Source organism: Centruroides sculpturatus, unplaced genomic scaffold, assembly GCF_000671375.1.
Source record: "Centruroides sculpturatus isolate CEXI.00-Female unplaced genomic scaffold, Cexi_2.0 scaffold232, whole genome shotgun sequence".
Lineage (NCBI taxonomy): Eukaryota > Metazoa > Arthropoda > Arachnida > Scorpiones > Buthidae > Centruroides > Centruroides sculpturatus.
The window spans coordinates 521,806-536,820 of NW_019384487.1; the positions used below are offsets into that span (position 1 = coordinate 521,806).

A 15,015-nucleotide genomic window follows, 5' to 3' on the forward strand; every position below is an offset into this window, starting at 1 on the left:
TATAGCTTTTAACTGAAGATTCTTACAGTTTATTATTAGAAAATAGTATAAAATAATGTTCTATTTATAATATATAAGCGATAGAGACTTGTCACGAATTTCTATCGTCCAATTCGTGACTATAAAATTTAGTTGCTTATAATTTAAAAGTAATTTGACAAATGGTTGGATTTTCATGTGGATTATCCCTTACATCAATGCGATGATATATGGAAAATTTTTAAATAATTCTTTAGAGGAAATAAAAGTTATTAATAGTTTTGTCAGCTGATCGCGTGGCGTACTGTCGCGCCTTATTCTTTAGCATAATATGCAAATCACCTGTTAATATTATGCATAACTTTAATATGTCAGTTATATCGAGGTTCAATGCTTTGGAGAGTATTTATATAAGTGTACATAAAATTATGTGGGAGTTTAAACTGTTCCTACTTGAACCTAGCAATTTCCATTAAAGTAAACACTAAGGTAAGGTCAATGATGGTCATTTTATCTATAGAATTACGATCGTAGATCATTATCGATGCTCGATCTCGTATCAATATTGGGGTCAGTTAAAATTGTTACATCAATATATGGCCTAGTGGATAAAACCCATGAACTATTGTGAGTTTGCACTTGATAACGGTCCAGTTGCAGGGTTTTTTTGGGGTTTTTATCAAGTGTCAAGGGCCCAGTTTCCTCATAGAAAATTCTTCCTTTGGCAGATCACATTGCCTTATTCCATAGATTCAATCTAATCCAAAATACCGAGGGTGGACCCCTTGTTAGTAATTTGGTTCGAAACTTAAAAATAACGTAACTCCCACACAATATATGCATACAAGGTTAAGGGCTGTGGAGCGTATCGGGTTATATCGAGTTTATGATATTCCTACACTATATTGACTACAGTATATTCGCAATAAAGAAGGGGAAGATATTATAGGAGACAGTAGACGGATAAATCGTTATACAAGTACGCTATATCATATATTAAAAAGGCTAAAAAATCTAAGATAAAATGCAGGCGACATCATTATTATTCAAAATGGCGTCTTAGTTAGATGAGGCCATTTTGTTTACTTGAAATTTACAGTATCCAACGTACTGTTACTGTTCTGAATGGACGAGAATTCGTGTCGGAGAGTCAGATTTTGATTTTCAAGCTTCGTAGATAGCTATTGTATGTAAAGTAAACCGTGCTATTTCCTTATTAAATGTACTTGTTCATGGTCAATGAATCCAGTTCTCTTGACTTACATGTTCATGAGTGCATGGATGTATCTCACTAAGTAAATAGGTCTATGTAAACTTAGTTGCATGTGTATCACTAGAATAGAAAGTCATTTAAGGATGTCAAAGATTCAAATGGACGATCCAGTAGCATTCCAGGAGGTCCGGGCCTCTTTAAATTAATCAAGAAATAAGTACAGGTAAAATATTTCAATATGGCAAACCGCATGGGAATTTACTCTTCATCCACAGAGCTAATGGCCACATTTACAGTCGTATAAGGGTATAGGTTTGCACGTTCTTAGACTCCTCCTAATACAGGTTCTAGTTATTCCATTGGCATGGATCTTACATTCGAAAAATGACATTGCTTTATATTATGGCACCGGTACATATTTATGGATGAATAATGTAAAGGGAGTATATTATAGAAAAAATAATGCTTAATAATTTTATTGAGTCAAAAATTAATAATGAGATTATATAAAATAATAATAGCTATGTACATAGATTTTTAAGTTGCTGGAATATATTATTTACATCGATATAGCACCAAAAACAATGGGATATTACCACCATCCTCCATGATGATGTCCGTAGCTGGTATGCTTCTTAATGTAAACACTGTCAATGGAAAAATTAAGATTTTAGAAGAGTTTATTTAGTCTAATTAAATAAATAAACAATTAAAATGATACTTACGGAACGTGAAGAATGAATGGTTTCTTCACTACAATTTCTTTAAAAATTGGAACTTTAACCGGAACCGGAATAGGTTTAGGTATCTTTATAATTTTTTTGACGGGTACGGGTACGTGTTTTGGGATTTTCACTGGAACCGGAACCGGTACATGTTTTGGTATATGAAGTGGTTTATAGATAGGCACTGGTATGGATTTAAAAACTGGAACTGGTACACCGACCGGCACGGGTTTAGGTATATGGATAATCTTGGGAATTGGCACTGGTTTCGGTATAGTAATTACTTTGTGAATAGTCTTGATAATCGGTACCTTTACCGGTACAGGCACTGGATGTGGTACATGAACGGGCTTGGGCACGGGATAGAATTTCGGTACTGGTACTATTTTAGGAATAGCAACTTTATGAAACACTGGTACCTCCTTGTGTACCACGTGGACAATGGGACCATGTTTTCCACCCGCCCATATACCCGGTAGTAGTGTTCCTATCGCCACTAATATCAATTGATAGCCTATTATGGCCGTCATTTCTAAAATAAAAATAAAAATAAAAATATGATTAAGACAAAAGTATTTTTAAAAAACAGAAAAAATCAAAAAAAAAATTAATATTCTATTTTCTATTTTCATGACTTAATCTTAGCAAAGTTTAATAATTGGGTTAAAGGAAGATATTCTGGCCTTCTTACACAGTGACACAGTTCCAAATTGAGGAAACACAAAAGATGATTAAGTCATTAACTTTCGACCATAACAAAGACAATTGGAAATTAATTTGAAAGTATAACATTACTTTTTATGACATTTTAAGTATTTACAACTTATAAAAAAGGGGGAGATATATTCGTTCTCACAACAAAAGGTACCACAGACGAGTTTAATAAAACAGGAGCGTGGTACAGAATACCAATCAATGAACTATCTGCCTATGGTACATATATAAAGAATACTTAACTGTTTACTGTTCTCTATAAATACCGTAACGTCTATATTTGCAGTCAAGCACAAACACATCCTCAAAATGTCTGAATGGTTTGCTTTATGAAGATTCATCTGAACGCAATCGTTGACCCGATAATGTTAAATAATCAATCATTATTATGATTCACATATGTATGAATAATTAAAAATTCTATATAACAGACCTACAAAATTATTATAGGTATATTATAGGAATAAATACTATAAATTAACTCCTATGTTATAATGTGCACATAAGTATAGTACCTATCCTTAGAACCACCTCTTTATTTACCTTAGAATTATCTCAATTAAAGTCAGTTTACTTATCTAACCTAAGAGCTACCTCATGTAAACTTAGTTTACTTAGAACCTAACCTTAGAACCACCTCATTATTTACTCTCGACAATTTATAAATAAATACATATAAACTATGAAATTATACACACTATAGGCCTATAATTATATATTTCCTCTATAAATTATGGAATAAAATAACACTCTACACAATAATTAACAAAGCTACTTTCTCTATAATCGATTCCCAACACTAAACATTTTCAGTTAAGTATGCTTGTATGCATATTTTATAAATAGAGAGAGAGAGGAGCACACACTTACCTATCCTTTGGAAGGAACTTGTAGAAATGAATCGCGCGTAAAGGAGAATCAGCCTTAAATAGATGGTAAAAGATCCGTGTCTATGACCTAGATGGAGCCTTTAGAAGGGGAAGAGGGAATTTTTTCCCTCCAAACTCGGAATATATCGGAAAAATAAATAAATAAATATAAAAAATTTTCAATCGTTATTTACCGGGTATGACTTATTATGATTTTTAACTCTATTTTTTTNGTTTTATCCGTGACCTGCCCAATCGATGGAAGAAGGAGCTTGAACGTAATGACAGTTATTCTCTTGAACAAACTCTATATATATATATATACACCAGATCTGCAGTCTCAAGATAAAAGGGAGTATCATCAAATCGCTGGATTCCTCATTTGTAAACGTGTACTTATGTTCTTCTGCCACCATTACATGTAAGCCGAGATACGCTTGCTTCAAAATGCATCGACTACTTGTATTCCCAAAATAAAATACACTATATGTAACCAGTTATTTGTATTCATGCTATGCTAATATAACGTGCCAGCTCTCTGGTTTGCATATTAAAACACATCATCTGTTATTTCTTCATGTAGAGTTACTGGTTTCTATAGTGGCTTCCACGAAATGCTAGTAGTTTCTTCAGTAAGTGCCAGAACAATTCGAAGATAATATATTAATTGATAATTTAATGTAACGCGTATTTCTCTCTTACTGAGTTGTTGAATTGTCTGATCTTTTAGAACTTTCAAACTCACATGATGACCCAATCTGCAAAAGAAGTATGATGATTCACGAGAAAGGTCATTCATAGATGCGTAGAGACGTGCAGTCCTTAACACCTGATGCTTTTTCATGACACCGGTACAGTGCAGCTTTCGCAAGATATATCAAAAAACAATAATTACATTATTAATTATTGTTTAACAGAATAATTAAATTTTTTAAAAATAAAATATGTAATAATAAATGACACTAGTCCAAAATATTTTTTGGTGTAAAAATAGAGAAATTTATTTTATTAAATAGCAATAGATGGCGCAGTTCGTTTGAAAAATGCTTAACAAACTGCGCCCTCTGTTGCTGTTTTGGTAATGTTTATAACTGCGCTACCACTGTAGAAAAAAAAACACTGCGTTTTTAAACTACGTATCACCGATATACGGGAAGGGTTGAAAGTAATTAGGCATTGAAAAATTATTATAATTTATAAACTTTTTTAAAACAATTAGATAAAAATTATTTAAAATATACTTTATTAAATGGAAATATGAATGAACTTTAAAATTTAATGTAAGCACGGAACTATCAACTTCCTCGAAAAATAGAATATCAAGCTACTGATTTTCACAGCTAGTAGTGTGCAGCAATCTGTGTTTCCTTCCGAACAAGCTGTTGGCTATCTTTATTGCTGCTGCTCGTACGATTACCACGGTCATTATTTACCCCATCTATAAAATAATTATAAAATTACATTGATTACGGTACACGAATATGTAAACTTTATTATGGTTGCATTATTACTAATAAAAATTATAATGATTTTTTAATGCCTAGTTACTTCTTACCCAAATGTGGAAACATAAGTAGCTACTGTAACTAGTTTGCAGTTTTTCAGTAATAAAGTAATGTATTCCTGTTATATTTAATTAACACGTTCTATTTGGGAGCATAAGCAGATGTGTAAATATCCAAAGAATTAAATAAATTAGTAAATTTAAGAAATTTAGAATATCATATATTAACACAATCACTTTTTATAATCTTGATTTTTATGTATAACAGAGATTTTCATCATTAAAATTCTTGTGACTAAGTTTAATAAACTCACTTGACTAAAAATAAATAGTTGTTCTGGTTTAACCCACGACTTCACCCAACTGTGGTCAAGGGTGAAGGGTTGAGTAAAGGTTAATAGACACGATTTCTGTATAATCTACTTATATTTTGCCCTTCTCGGTTCAGGTTAGTGATAAAGTTGTAGGTGCGATTGTAGGACAATAAGGACAGTAGGTGATCTTAAAATGTCTAACGCATTTTTGAAATGGAAAGATAGGAAATGAATTAATATTTTTAAAATAAGGAGAACTTCACTTGTAAATGATTAATGAAGTACAGTTTACACCCCGGAATACCGTTTATTAAGAATAATTTTTTCAGTATAGCGTATATATATATAGCCTATATATATGAGTCAAATTTCACCACTAGTTGATCCCGTGTTCGCACTTAAAAAGAGTCGGACCACGTGGAATTTTTCGGGTTTTCGTCTTGTGTAAAAACACCTAAATTCCGTTAAAGTTTACCCAAAAGACATTGTGTTGCCTTATCCCTCCTCCAATCCAATTCCGTGTACTTAACTGCCCCCCAAATTCAAGACTACAGGCAGGTGTTTGGTCTGATTGTGTTTCATGTCATGAATTAAGGTAATTATATTATAAAAATTTATCTCTTTTTTATATATATTTTAACCCAAATTTATATATTTACAGGGACGTTGAATTAGGGTATTCAATTACAATCGAACCCTCCAAACAACGGCCAATTTTTTTGTTCACAGGTTTGACTGTATTTAATAATGATTCGATTTAAAAAGCAAATTTGTTACTTTTATTAATTAATTTTCTTGATTTATTAAGTCCATTAAGGATACAACTTTTGTTTCGATCGATTGATTGATCGGATTGATCAATCAGAAATCGAAATCGAATCGATTGATTGAACAAAACGTCCGTTATCTATTTAAAGTACTATGGATAGATAACCGATAATGATTTAAGAGGGTGTAAACAGACAACTGATGATAATATTTATAGGCCTACTAAACGGTAACCAGAAAGGGTAGGAACTATATCGTGATTTGTGTTGCAAATAAAAAATAAATTACATAGAACGGAGCCCCGAGGGAGAAAAAGATAGAAAATATAAATCATTTAACTTTATTATATAGCCTATATGTTATGAGCAAATAAAAATTATTCATTCAAACCCATCAGTAGCGGAATGGATAAAACCACCACCGAACACTAGCGGGTTCGTGCGATTCCGGCTCACACAGGTTTTATTATATTCCATCTGAGTTATAGTTTGAATTTTCGAATTTATTTTGCTTAATTAAGCTTGTTTTTAGGATCGAATTGATAATTTTCCACTACTTTATTTAAGTATGAGGTAAATTGAGAAGTTATCTTTATGGTTTGAAGAATGTACTGTATATACAGTAGAGCGCCGTTTATCCGAATCAATTGGGGACTGGGGTTGTTCGGATAACTTATTTTCGGATAACCGATTATATACGAAAAAATACATTAACCTATCCCGTGTTAAAATTTTTCTCCGTTGCGTGTCGCTTCGCGTTGAATTTTCGTCGATGTTAAGCCTAATGTAAACTTTTTAAAATAATAATCGTGACTATTGTATCGTTAAAAATTATTTCTTTATTTTTTACAAACAAAATATATTTAAAAATATAAAAACAAAAAAATTTATACTTTAGAAGTTATCTAGTATCAAAAACGTTCGATTCAGCATGACACATAGTCCTCAGAAAAACACTACACAAAAGTGACAGTGCTGCCAGCTNGGTACGGGTACGTGTTTTGGGATTTTCACTGGAACCGGAACCGGTACATGTTTTGGTATATGAAGTGGTTTATAGATAGGCACTGGTATGGATTTAAAAACTGGAACTGGTACACCGACCGGCACGGGTTTAGGTATATGGATAATCTTGGGAATTGGCACTGGTTTCGGTATAGTAATTACTTTGTGAATAGTCTTGATAATCGGTACCTTTACCGGTACAGGCACTGGATGTGGTACATGAACGGGCTTGGGCACGGGATAGAATTTCGGTACTGGTACTATTTTAGGAATAGCAACTTTATGAAACACTGGTACCTCCTTGTGTACCACGTGGACAATGGGACCATGTTTTCCACCCGCCCATATACCCGGTAGTAGTGTTCCTATCGCCACTAATATCAATTGATAGCCTATTATGGCCGTCATTTCTAAAATAAAAATAAAAATAAAAATATGATTAAGACAAAAGTATTTTTAAAAAACAGAAAAAATCAAAAAAAAAATTAATATTCTATTTTCTATTTTCATGACTTAATCTTAGCAAAGTTTAATAATTGGGTTAAAGGAAGATATTCTGGCCTTCTTACACAGTGACACAGTTCCAAATTGAGGAAACACAAAAGATGATTAAGTCATTAACTTTCGACCATAACAAAGACAATTGGAAATTAATTTGAAAGTATAACATTACTTTTTATGACATTTTAAGTATTTACAACTTATAAAAAAGGGGGAGATATATTCGTTCTCACAACAAAAGGTACCACTGACGAGTTTAATAAAACAGGAGCGTGGTACAGAATACCAATCAATGAACTATCTGCCTATGGTACATATATAAAGAATACTTAACTGTTTACTGTTCTCTATAAATACCGTAACGTCTATATTTGCAGTCAAGCACAAACACATCCTCAAAATGTCTGAATGGTTTGCTTTATGAAGATTCATCTGAACGCAATCGTTGACCCGATAATGTTAAATAATCAATCATTATTATGATTCACATATGTATGAATAATTAAAAATTCTATATAACAGACCTACAAAATTATTATAGGTATATTATAGGAATAAATACTATAAATTAACTCCTATGTTATAATGTGCACATAAGTATAGTACCTATCCTTAGAACCACCTCTTTATTTACCTTAGAATTATCTCAATTAAAGTCAGTTTACTTATCTAACCTAAGAGCTACCTCATGTAAACTTAGTTTACTTAGAACCTAACCTTAGAACCACCTCATTATTTACTCTCGACAATTTATAAATAAATACATATAAACTATGAAATTATACACACTATAGGCCTATAATTATATATTTCCTCTATAAATTATGGAATAAAATAACACTCTACACAATAATTAACAAAGCTACTTTCTCTATAATCGATTCCCAACACTAAACATTTTCAGTTAAGTATGCTTGTATGCATATTTTATAAATAGAGAGAGAGAGGAGCACACACTTACCTATCCTTTGGAAGGAACTTGTAGAAATGAATCGCGCGTAAAGGAGAATCAGCCTTAAATAGATGGTAAAAGATCCGTGTCTATGACCTAGATGGAGCCTTTAGAAGGGGAAGAGGGAATTTTTTCCCTCCAAACTCGGAATATATCGGAAAAATAAATAAATAAATATAAAAAATTTTCAATCGTTATTTACCGGGTATGACTTATTATGATTTTTAACTAGATTTTTTTTTTTTAGTACTTGTGTCTAAGCTATCGAGGTAAACCTTAAAGGGTTGAATATGAATGAAAACAACTAGTCTTTAGTGGAGTTCATTGTCAGATGACCTACTATCCTAAATATATTCCTGTCTCCCAATTTTTATCGAATAATTGACCGAATACGAGAAAATCCATCCTACAGGATAACAAACTTTCTTTCTAAAGGTTATAACGCTCAATTTCAACCCGTTAATCGTGTTTATTTTAGAAATTTTCGTGTAGTAAATCTGATTTATCATTTCCTTCTTACTATAATTATTGATAAGATAAATTTCACGGGGAGATATCTTATCATCTAGGTTAAGTTTGCAATCATAAAAGTGAACTTTTGTATATTTAAAGATAATTTTTTTCTTAATTATTATAGATTCTATTTAAATAAAATGAGAATATTAAAATTAATGATTAATCTACACCTTAAAAATTTGTTAGATTATCAAGAACTACACTTCAAAATGTATTCAAGTTACTCTTCTTTTTGTTCTCCATTTTGAAATCGAAGAAAATTTCCATTGTTTCTTCTATCAATAACTCGAAAACACATTAAAAATTTACGGTATTCCCTCCAACTATTTTTGGATTCGCATATTTAAAATATAAGGTATATCAAGCTGTTTTTTGAGCTACATCTTGCAGTTACGTACAGAAAACTTCCCATTATAGTCCTTTACGGTTTCATAAATAATAAACCGTTACGCTCGAATTAAATTCACTGTAAGAGAATTTAAATAAAGACAAATTATACGGAACAGCATCGATTTTACGATTTAGAAACATTTAATAACTTTACTACTTTAATGGTTTTTATTCTTTAAAAAAAAAACAAACTAATTGTTATTTAACAATAAAGACATTTTAGTGGTATTTATTTTTAACTTTGCATGTATATGAATGCAACCAACTTTATCTTCGTGCAAACGAACCAATATTTACTTCACTTATAAATTACATAAACGAGGAAGAAACGTTTATAAAGTATATAATTATGTAATCTATAACATGCCATAGGAAATTTCGTGCATTCATTCACTTTATTGTCGTTATATACAGGAATTATCCCGTAAATAACCGAAAAATTACTTACTTAATTAAGTATTAATGAACTCGAGCAGTCATTAATCATCCATTTTACCATTTATTTGAGCTAAATTGTATTATAAGTGAATTATTCCCCTCTTTACGTGTTAATGGTGCATTCTAAAATTACATTTCTCTAGAAGAGGTGATTCAAAATGCATTTATTTATGAATTTACTTATTTATATTTAAATTATCCTTTAAAATAATTAAGTTAATCAATAAATTACTTACTAATGGAGTGTATGAACTTCAGAAATTACACCGAATGTAATATTGATAACGTGTTATGCCTTTCTTTATTTGTAAATTACACAATAATCTTAGATTAAATACGGAAATTATGGTGTAAAAATTAAATTACTCACTTGAGTAACTGTATTTTTATTCGAATTTAAGGTACAATTTATCAATTAAGTAATCAAAGAAATATTTTTTTTGTAAATGATTAACCTAGGAAAGGAATTCCACCCCCATCGATACCCCTTTAAAAAACACTAAAAGTACTTACTTGATGGGGTGTTAACGAACTTGAGAAACCGTAATTTGCATAAGTAGATGAGCCAAGACGTTACTGAGAATTAGTTATGGCCCCGTATTTATTAAAATGTATTGAAGATTCCCCGTGTTCTTTTTTAAGAGACAATAAAGGAATTTGTTTTTGTGTATGCCCGACCCCTTATCGTTGTATATAAATATAGAAAAATCTCCCAAAACACAGAGGTAAGTCCACTTTCGAAATATCTAGGGCAACATACGTACGAAAGCAATATCAGTTGGGTACACGAGTTCGGTCAGGATTAAAGGATAAAGTTTATCTAGTTCACACACTAGCATATTAAACATTTCCTACTTGCTCAATTTCTAGTTCAAGATTAAGTAACTCAGTAGGTCTGATTCTCTTGTGCTTGCTTGCTTATGTATAACATTTTTTGGATACTTACCATTATAAATATTTTATGTTTTTCGAATTAAAAAAAAAAAGGAAATGGCTTCTAATATTAAATTATAATAGACCTTATTTGAATATTAGAACAAAAGAAATTGTGTCATTACGGATATTCCTTTTATTAAATATTCTATTTTCCAAAAATTGCGGTTATATTAAATTTTTTTCTTTAAATTTATAAACTATTTTAAGGTTTTCTCTGGGTAATTTTTTATAATTTTTTAAGGTTTTCTGTGCGTAATTTTTTAATAATTTTTTAAGGTTTTCTGTGCGTAATTTTTTTATAATTTTTTAAGGTTTTCTGTGGGTAATTTTTTAATAATTTTTTAAGGTTTTCTGTGCGTAATTTTTTATAATTTTTTAAGGATTTCTGTGGGTAATTTTTATAATTTTTTAAGGTTTTCTGTGGGTAATTTTTTAAGATTTTCTGTGGGCAATTTTTAATAATTTTTTAAGGTTTCTGTGGGCAATTTTTATATAATTATTTAAGGTTTTCTGTGGGTAATTTTTTATAATTTTTTAAGGTTTTATGTGGGTAATTTTAATCAGTTTTTAGCGTTATCTCCGAATAATTTTTATCAATTTTAAGATGTTCTCTGGGTAATTTTAAACATTTTTTACGATTTTATTTGAGAATTAATTTTTTGAGGTATTTTAATGAAATTTTTTTGTAAACGTAATTTTTAGTGTGTTTAGGCGATTTTTATTTGGCAGTTTTATTTTTAAATGCATTTAAAAAAATTTAGTTTGTATTTTCTTTGAATGTTTTCGAATTTTAGTAATCTTTTTAAAAACTTTTAGCGATCTCTTTGCTATTTTAACGATTCTTTTGGAATTATAGGGAAATTTTTAAAATATTTTATAAATTTTAAGGTACAGATACATAATTAAATTTTATATTACACCTTTAGTTTTTAAGAATTTTAATTATTTATTTAATTTTTACATAAAATAAAATTTATATTTATTAGTAAGAAAATATATAAAACAAGTAAAAAAATTCAGGAATAAACGAACTATTTTGCTTGGTAATTTGCTGGATTAATGCATTTTTTTTAATATAAAAGTTTATGATTTAAAAAAAATCGTAATTTTAATATATTTAAACTTGATATTTTTAGATGATAATTATTACAATTATAACATTTATGCGCTATTTATAGAACGATACAGGAAGGCATAAAACTTAATTACCTGCCCTACAAAAAACAATAATAGATTTATGCTTAATGTTATTAAATTTTAAGGCATTTTTCTCAAGACCAAAAAAAGGTTATAATATAGTCAAACCTGTGAACAACGGCCACCGACGTAACATTAAAAATAGCCGTTGTTCGGGCGTGTCCGTTGTTTGGAGGTTACTTTGCTAAAATCTCAGCAATATCGCTAAAAATTCCGTTAGAATCTTCAAAAGTGGTCAGTAAAATTTCCAAAAAGATGGGTAAAATCACCCAAAATATGGGTAAAATCACCCAAAAGACAGGTAAAATCACCCAAAAGACGAGTAAAATCACCCAAAACACGGGTAAAATCACCCAAAATATGGGTAAAATCACCCAAAAGACGAGTAAAATCATCCAAAAGATGGGTAAAATCACTTCAAAAATTCGCTAAAATTTAAAAGAATGTCTTCTGTTTAGAGGTGGTCGTTATTGAAGGTTCGATTGTAAATTAATTTTCTCATACAATTATGAAAACTTTGACCTCGTTAACAGTTTTATTTACAGTATCTTAACAGTTACAGTTACTAAATATATATATATATATCTTTTTCAGAACGTTTACTGTGTTATTTATTGAAAAGTAAATTAAAACAATTTGTAAATGCATTAAAAAATATATAAATTTATTATTATAAATCATTAACTTTAAAACAAAATAAAAATCTATGTACACAGCATAACAAAAAAAAACTGTACAGAAGTTATATTCCAGTAACCGTTACGCTCAGCTTCATTGTTATCAACAGTATCATTTCTCAACACCAGCATATAAATATATACATAGAAAATATATTAAGTTACATCTGCATCCCATGTTTTCATACAGAGATTTGTTTCCTTTGACAGGTCTAACCTGTGTTACACAACCTGTTTTTTTTTATTTTAGATTAGAAACACTGTGACAAATAAATCATTTATAAAAATAAGGAAAAAATAAAATAAATTTTGCCAAATTTATGGTATGTGGGTCAATGTAAATAAACCATTACAAATATTAAGGAAATATGGTGCCAGTTCGAGATCAATTCTTGCCACCAAAAATTCTTTGATCCTACCAGACCGAAAAACCTTAAATTATTAAGGATTTTTAGGGAAAAATATGTGTTGTTACTATAGTTACATCCTTAAATAGTATTTTTTTAAAAATATATTTTATTGCCTTGAGCGTTATTTTATTGTAAGCAGTTGAACATTGAACACGAGATCCTTTGATTCCTTTAATCGTTTACCATCCGTGCCAACCATGATGATGGTGATGGTATTTTTTCTCTTCAAGGCTGTAAATTAGTAAAAATAATCATAATTAAATATGCAGTAACATAATTAGCAACTGTTAACATTCTTAATCAGAATTAAACTATCAGTTAATGGTGTTTTCTAACCGATCGACTTGTTACTTTACGTTTAAAGGGGATTGATTCAATTACTGATTTACATGATAATTAAGAGGTTGTGACGCAAATTATTAACGTAACACATATGCCAATTAAATAAAAAAAAATGATCGGAAAATCTAATTAGGTTAAGTAAAATTGATAAATTACTGATCGAGATAAAGTAAAATGGAAACTTACATGATAGGCACTGGTTTTTTGATGACGATCGGTTTCTCTCGGATTAATTCGACGTGTACGTGAACCGGTTTCGGTACTGGTACTGGTACATACTTGTGGACGGGTACCAAGAATGGCTTGGGTACTTTAACGTATACAGGCACTGGTACAGGCTTGGGTACTGGAACGTGCTTCGGTACTGGCACCACTACTGGCTTGGGGACATGTACAATCTTCGGAACTGGATACGGCTTGGGTACCGGTACATGTTTCGGTATAGGTACAATTTTAGGAACCGGAACATACTTGTGTATATGTTTAATCACCGGTACGATATGAGGCACTGGCACAGGTTTGGCCACAGGTAGAGACTTCAATATGGGTACCGGTTTCGGTATCGGCACGGGTTTAGGCCACGGTACATGATGAGGGATGGTTATCAACCGTGGTTTTTCTTTAATAATATATTTAATATGTTTCGGCCACGTTGGCTTCGCCCAAATTTCGGCAGATAAGAAGAATAGCAACAACAAGGTCAATATGGACGACCTCATTCTACCTGTAATAAAATCAATAAAGAAGAATGCAATTAGTTATAAAAGTACCATTACACATGGAAAATTTGTGGGTTAAGACAATGGGGAATTTTTGCGGCTCGTAAACGTACTCACCTCGTCACTGTTGGCCTTTCAGTGCGTGTGTATATTTTTCGTTCCACCTTATATCTGTTACTCCGTTCAGTACGTATAATACAATCGTTATTCAACAATCATTTACTTATAAAGAGAACATCACCCAATCATTGCGCTTGACCCATTTTAAATATTGCTATCGTATTTTAAACTGGGACAACGCACTCTCAAGATCAAGGTGACTGAACAGTTTTAATCACACCAGACAGTTTTACTAAGGAAATTTATTTTAAACCTGAAAGAGCTACAAAAGAAATAAAGTCTTAAAAATATAGTTTCGCCCTCGTTTATTTAATGGCCCTTCGTTTAGTCACCATTATTTTCAATCTAAGTGTTGAAAGGAAATTAAGTTAAAATTACTTTTTTTCTAACATCTAAAATATAGGAAACGGTTCAAAATAATTATTTTTCATTAAGAAATGATTTTAAAAAAATGTATTAAATTATTATATATTAAATATATTTTTTTCCTTTTAATTCTTGGCCTTTTTATTTTTCAAATTAGTGTTGCAGGAAGTGATGCAAAATAATTTTTATTTTCCAACTTAAAATGTGTAATAAATGATTAAAAATATAATTTTTTCAACAGAAAATATTGTTAAAAATATAATAATAAAAAAAACAAATTAGAAAGATCATGTTTACATTAATTAAATGTTTTTTTTTTTTAAATATATATTTTCCTTTCTGGCATATTAGTGCTGAAGGA

The 15,015-nt window shown here is 30.4% G+C and overlaps 2 protein-coding genes across 2 annotated transcripts; both read right to left on the reverse strand.

Moving 5' to 3' along the window:
- Window positions 1–1,680: 1,680 nt before the first annotated feature.
- On the reverse strand, window positions 1,681–10,749 carry LOC111621640 (anti-sigma-I factor RsgI2-like). Its single transcript, XM_023363851.1, has 5 exons — window positions 10,401–10,749; window positions 7,065–7,500; window positions 3,502–3,599; window positions 1,918–2,449; window positions 1,681–1,839 (listed from the first exon to the last, which is right to left on the reverse strand). The coding sequence occupies exons 2-5, from the start codon at window positions 7,496–7,498 to the stop codon at window positions 1,785–1,787; spliced, it is 1,119 nt and encodes a 372-aa protein (XP_023219619.1). The 5' UTR covers window positions 7,499–7,500; window positions 10,401–10,749; the 3' UTR covers window positions 1,681–1,784.
- Window positions 10,750–13,631: 2,882 nt separating this feature from the next.
- Window positions 13,632–14,168, reverse strand: LOC111621641 (zinc finger protein 512B-like). Its single transcript, XM_023363852.1, has one exon. It carries the CDS (start codon window positions 14,166–14,168, stop codon window positions 13,632–13,634), a length of 537 nt encoding a protein of 178 aa, XP_023219620.1.
- Window positions 14,169–15,015: the final 847 nt, after the last annotated feature.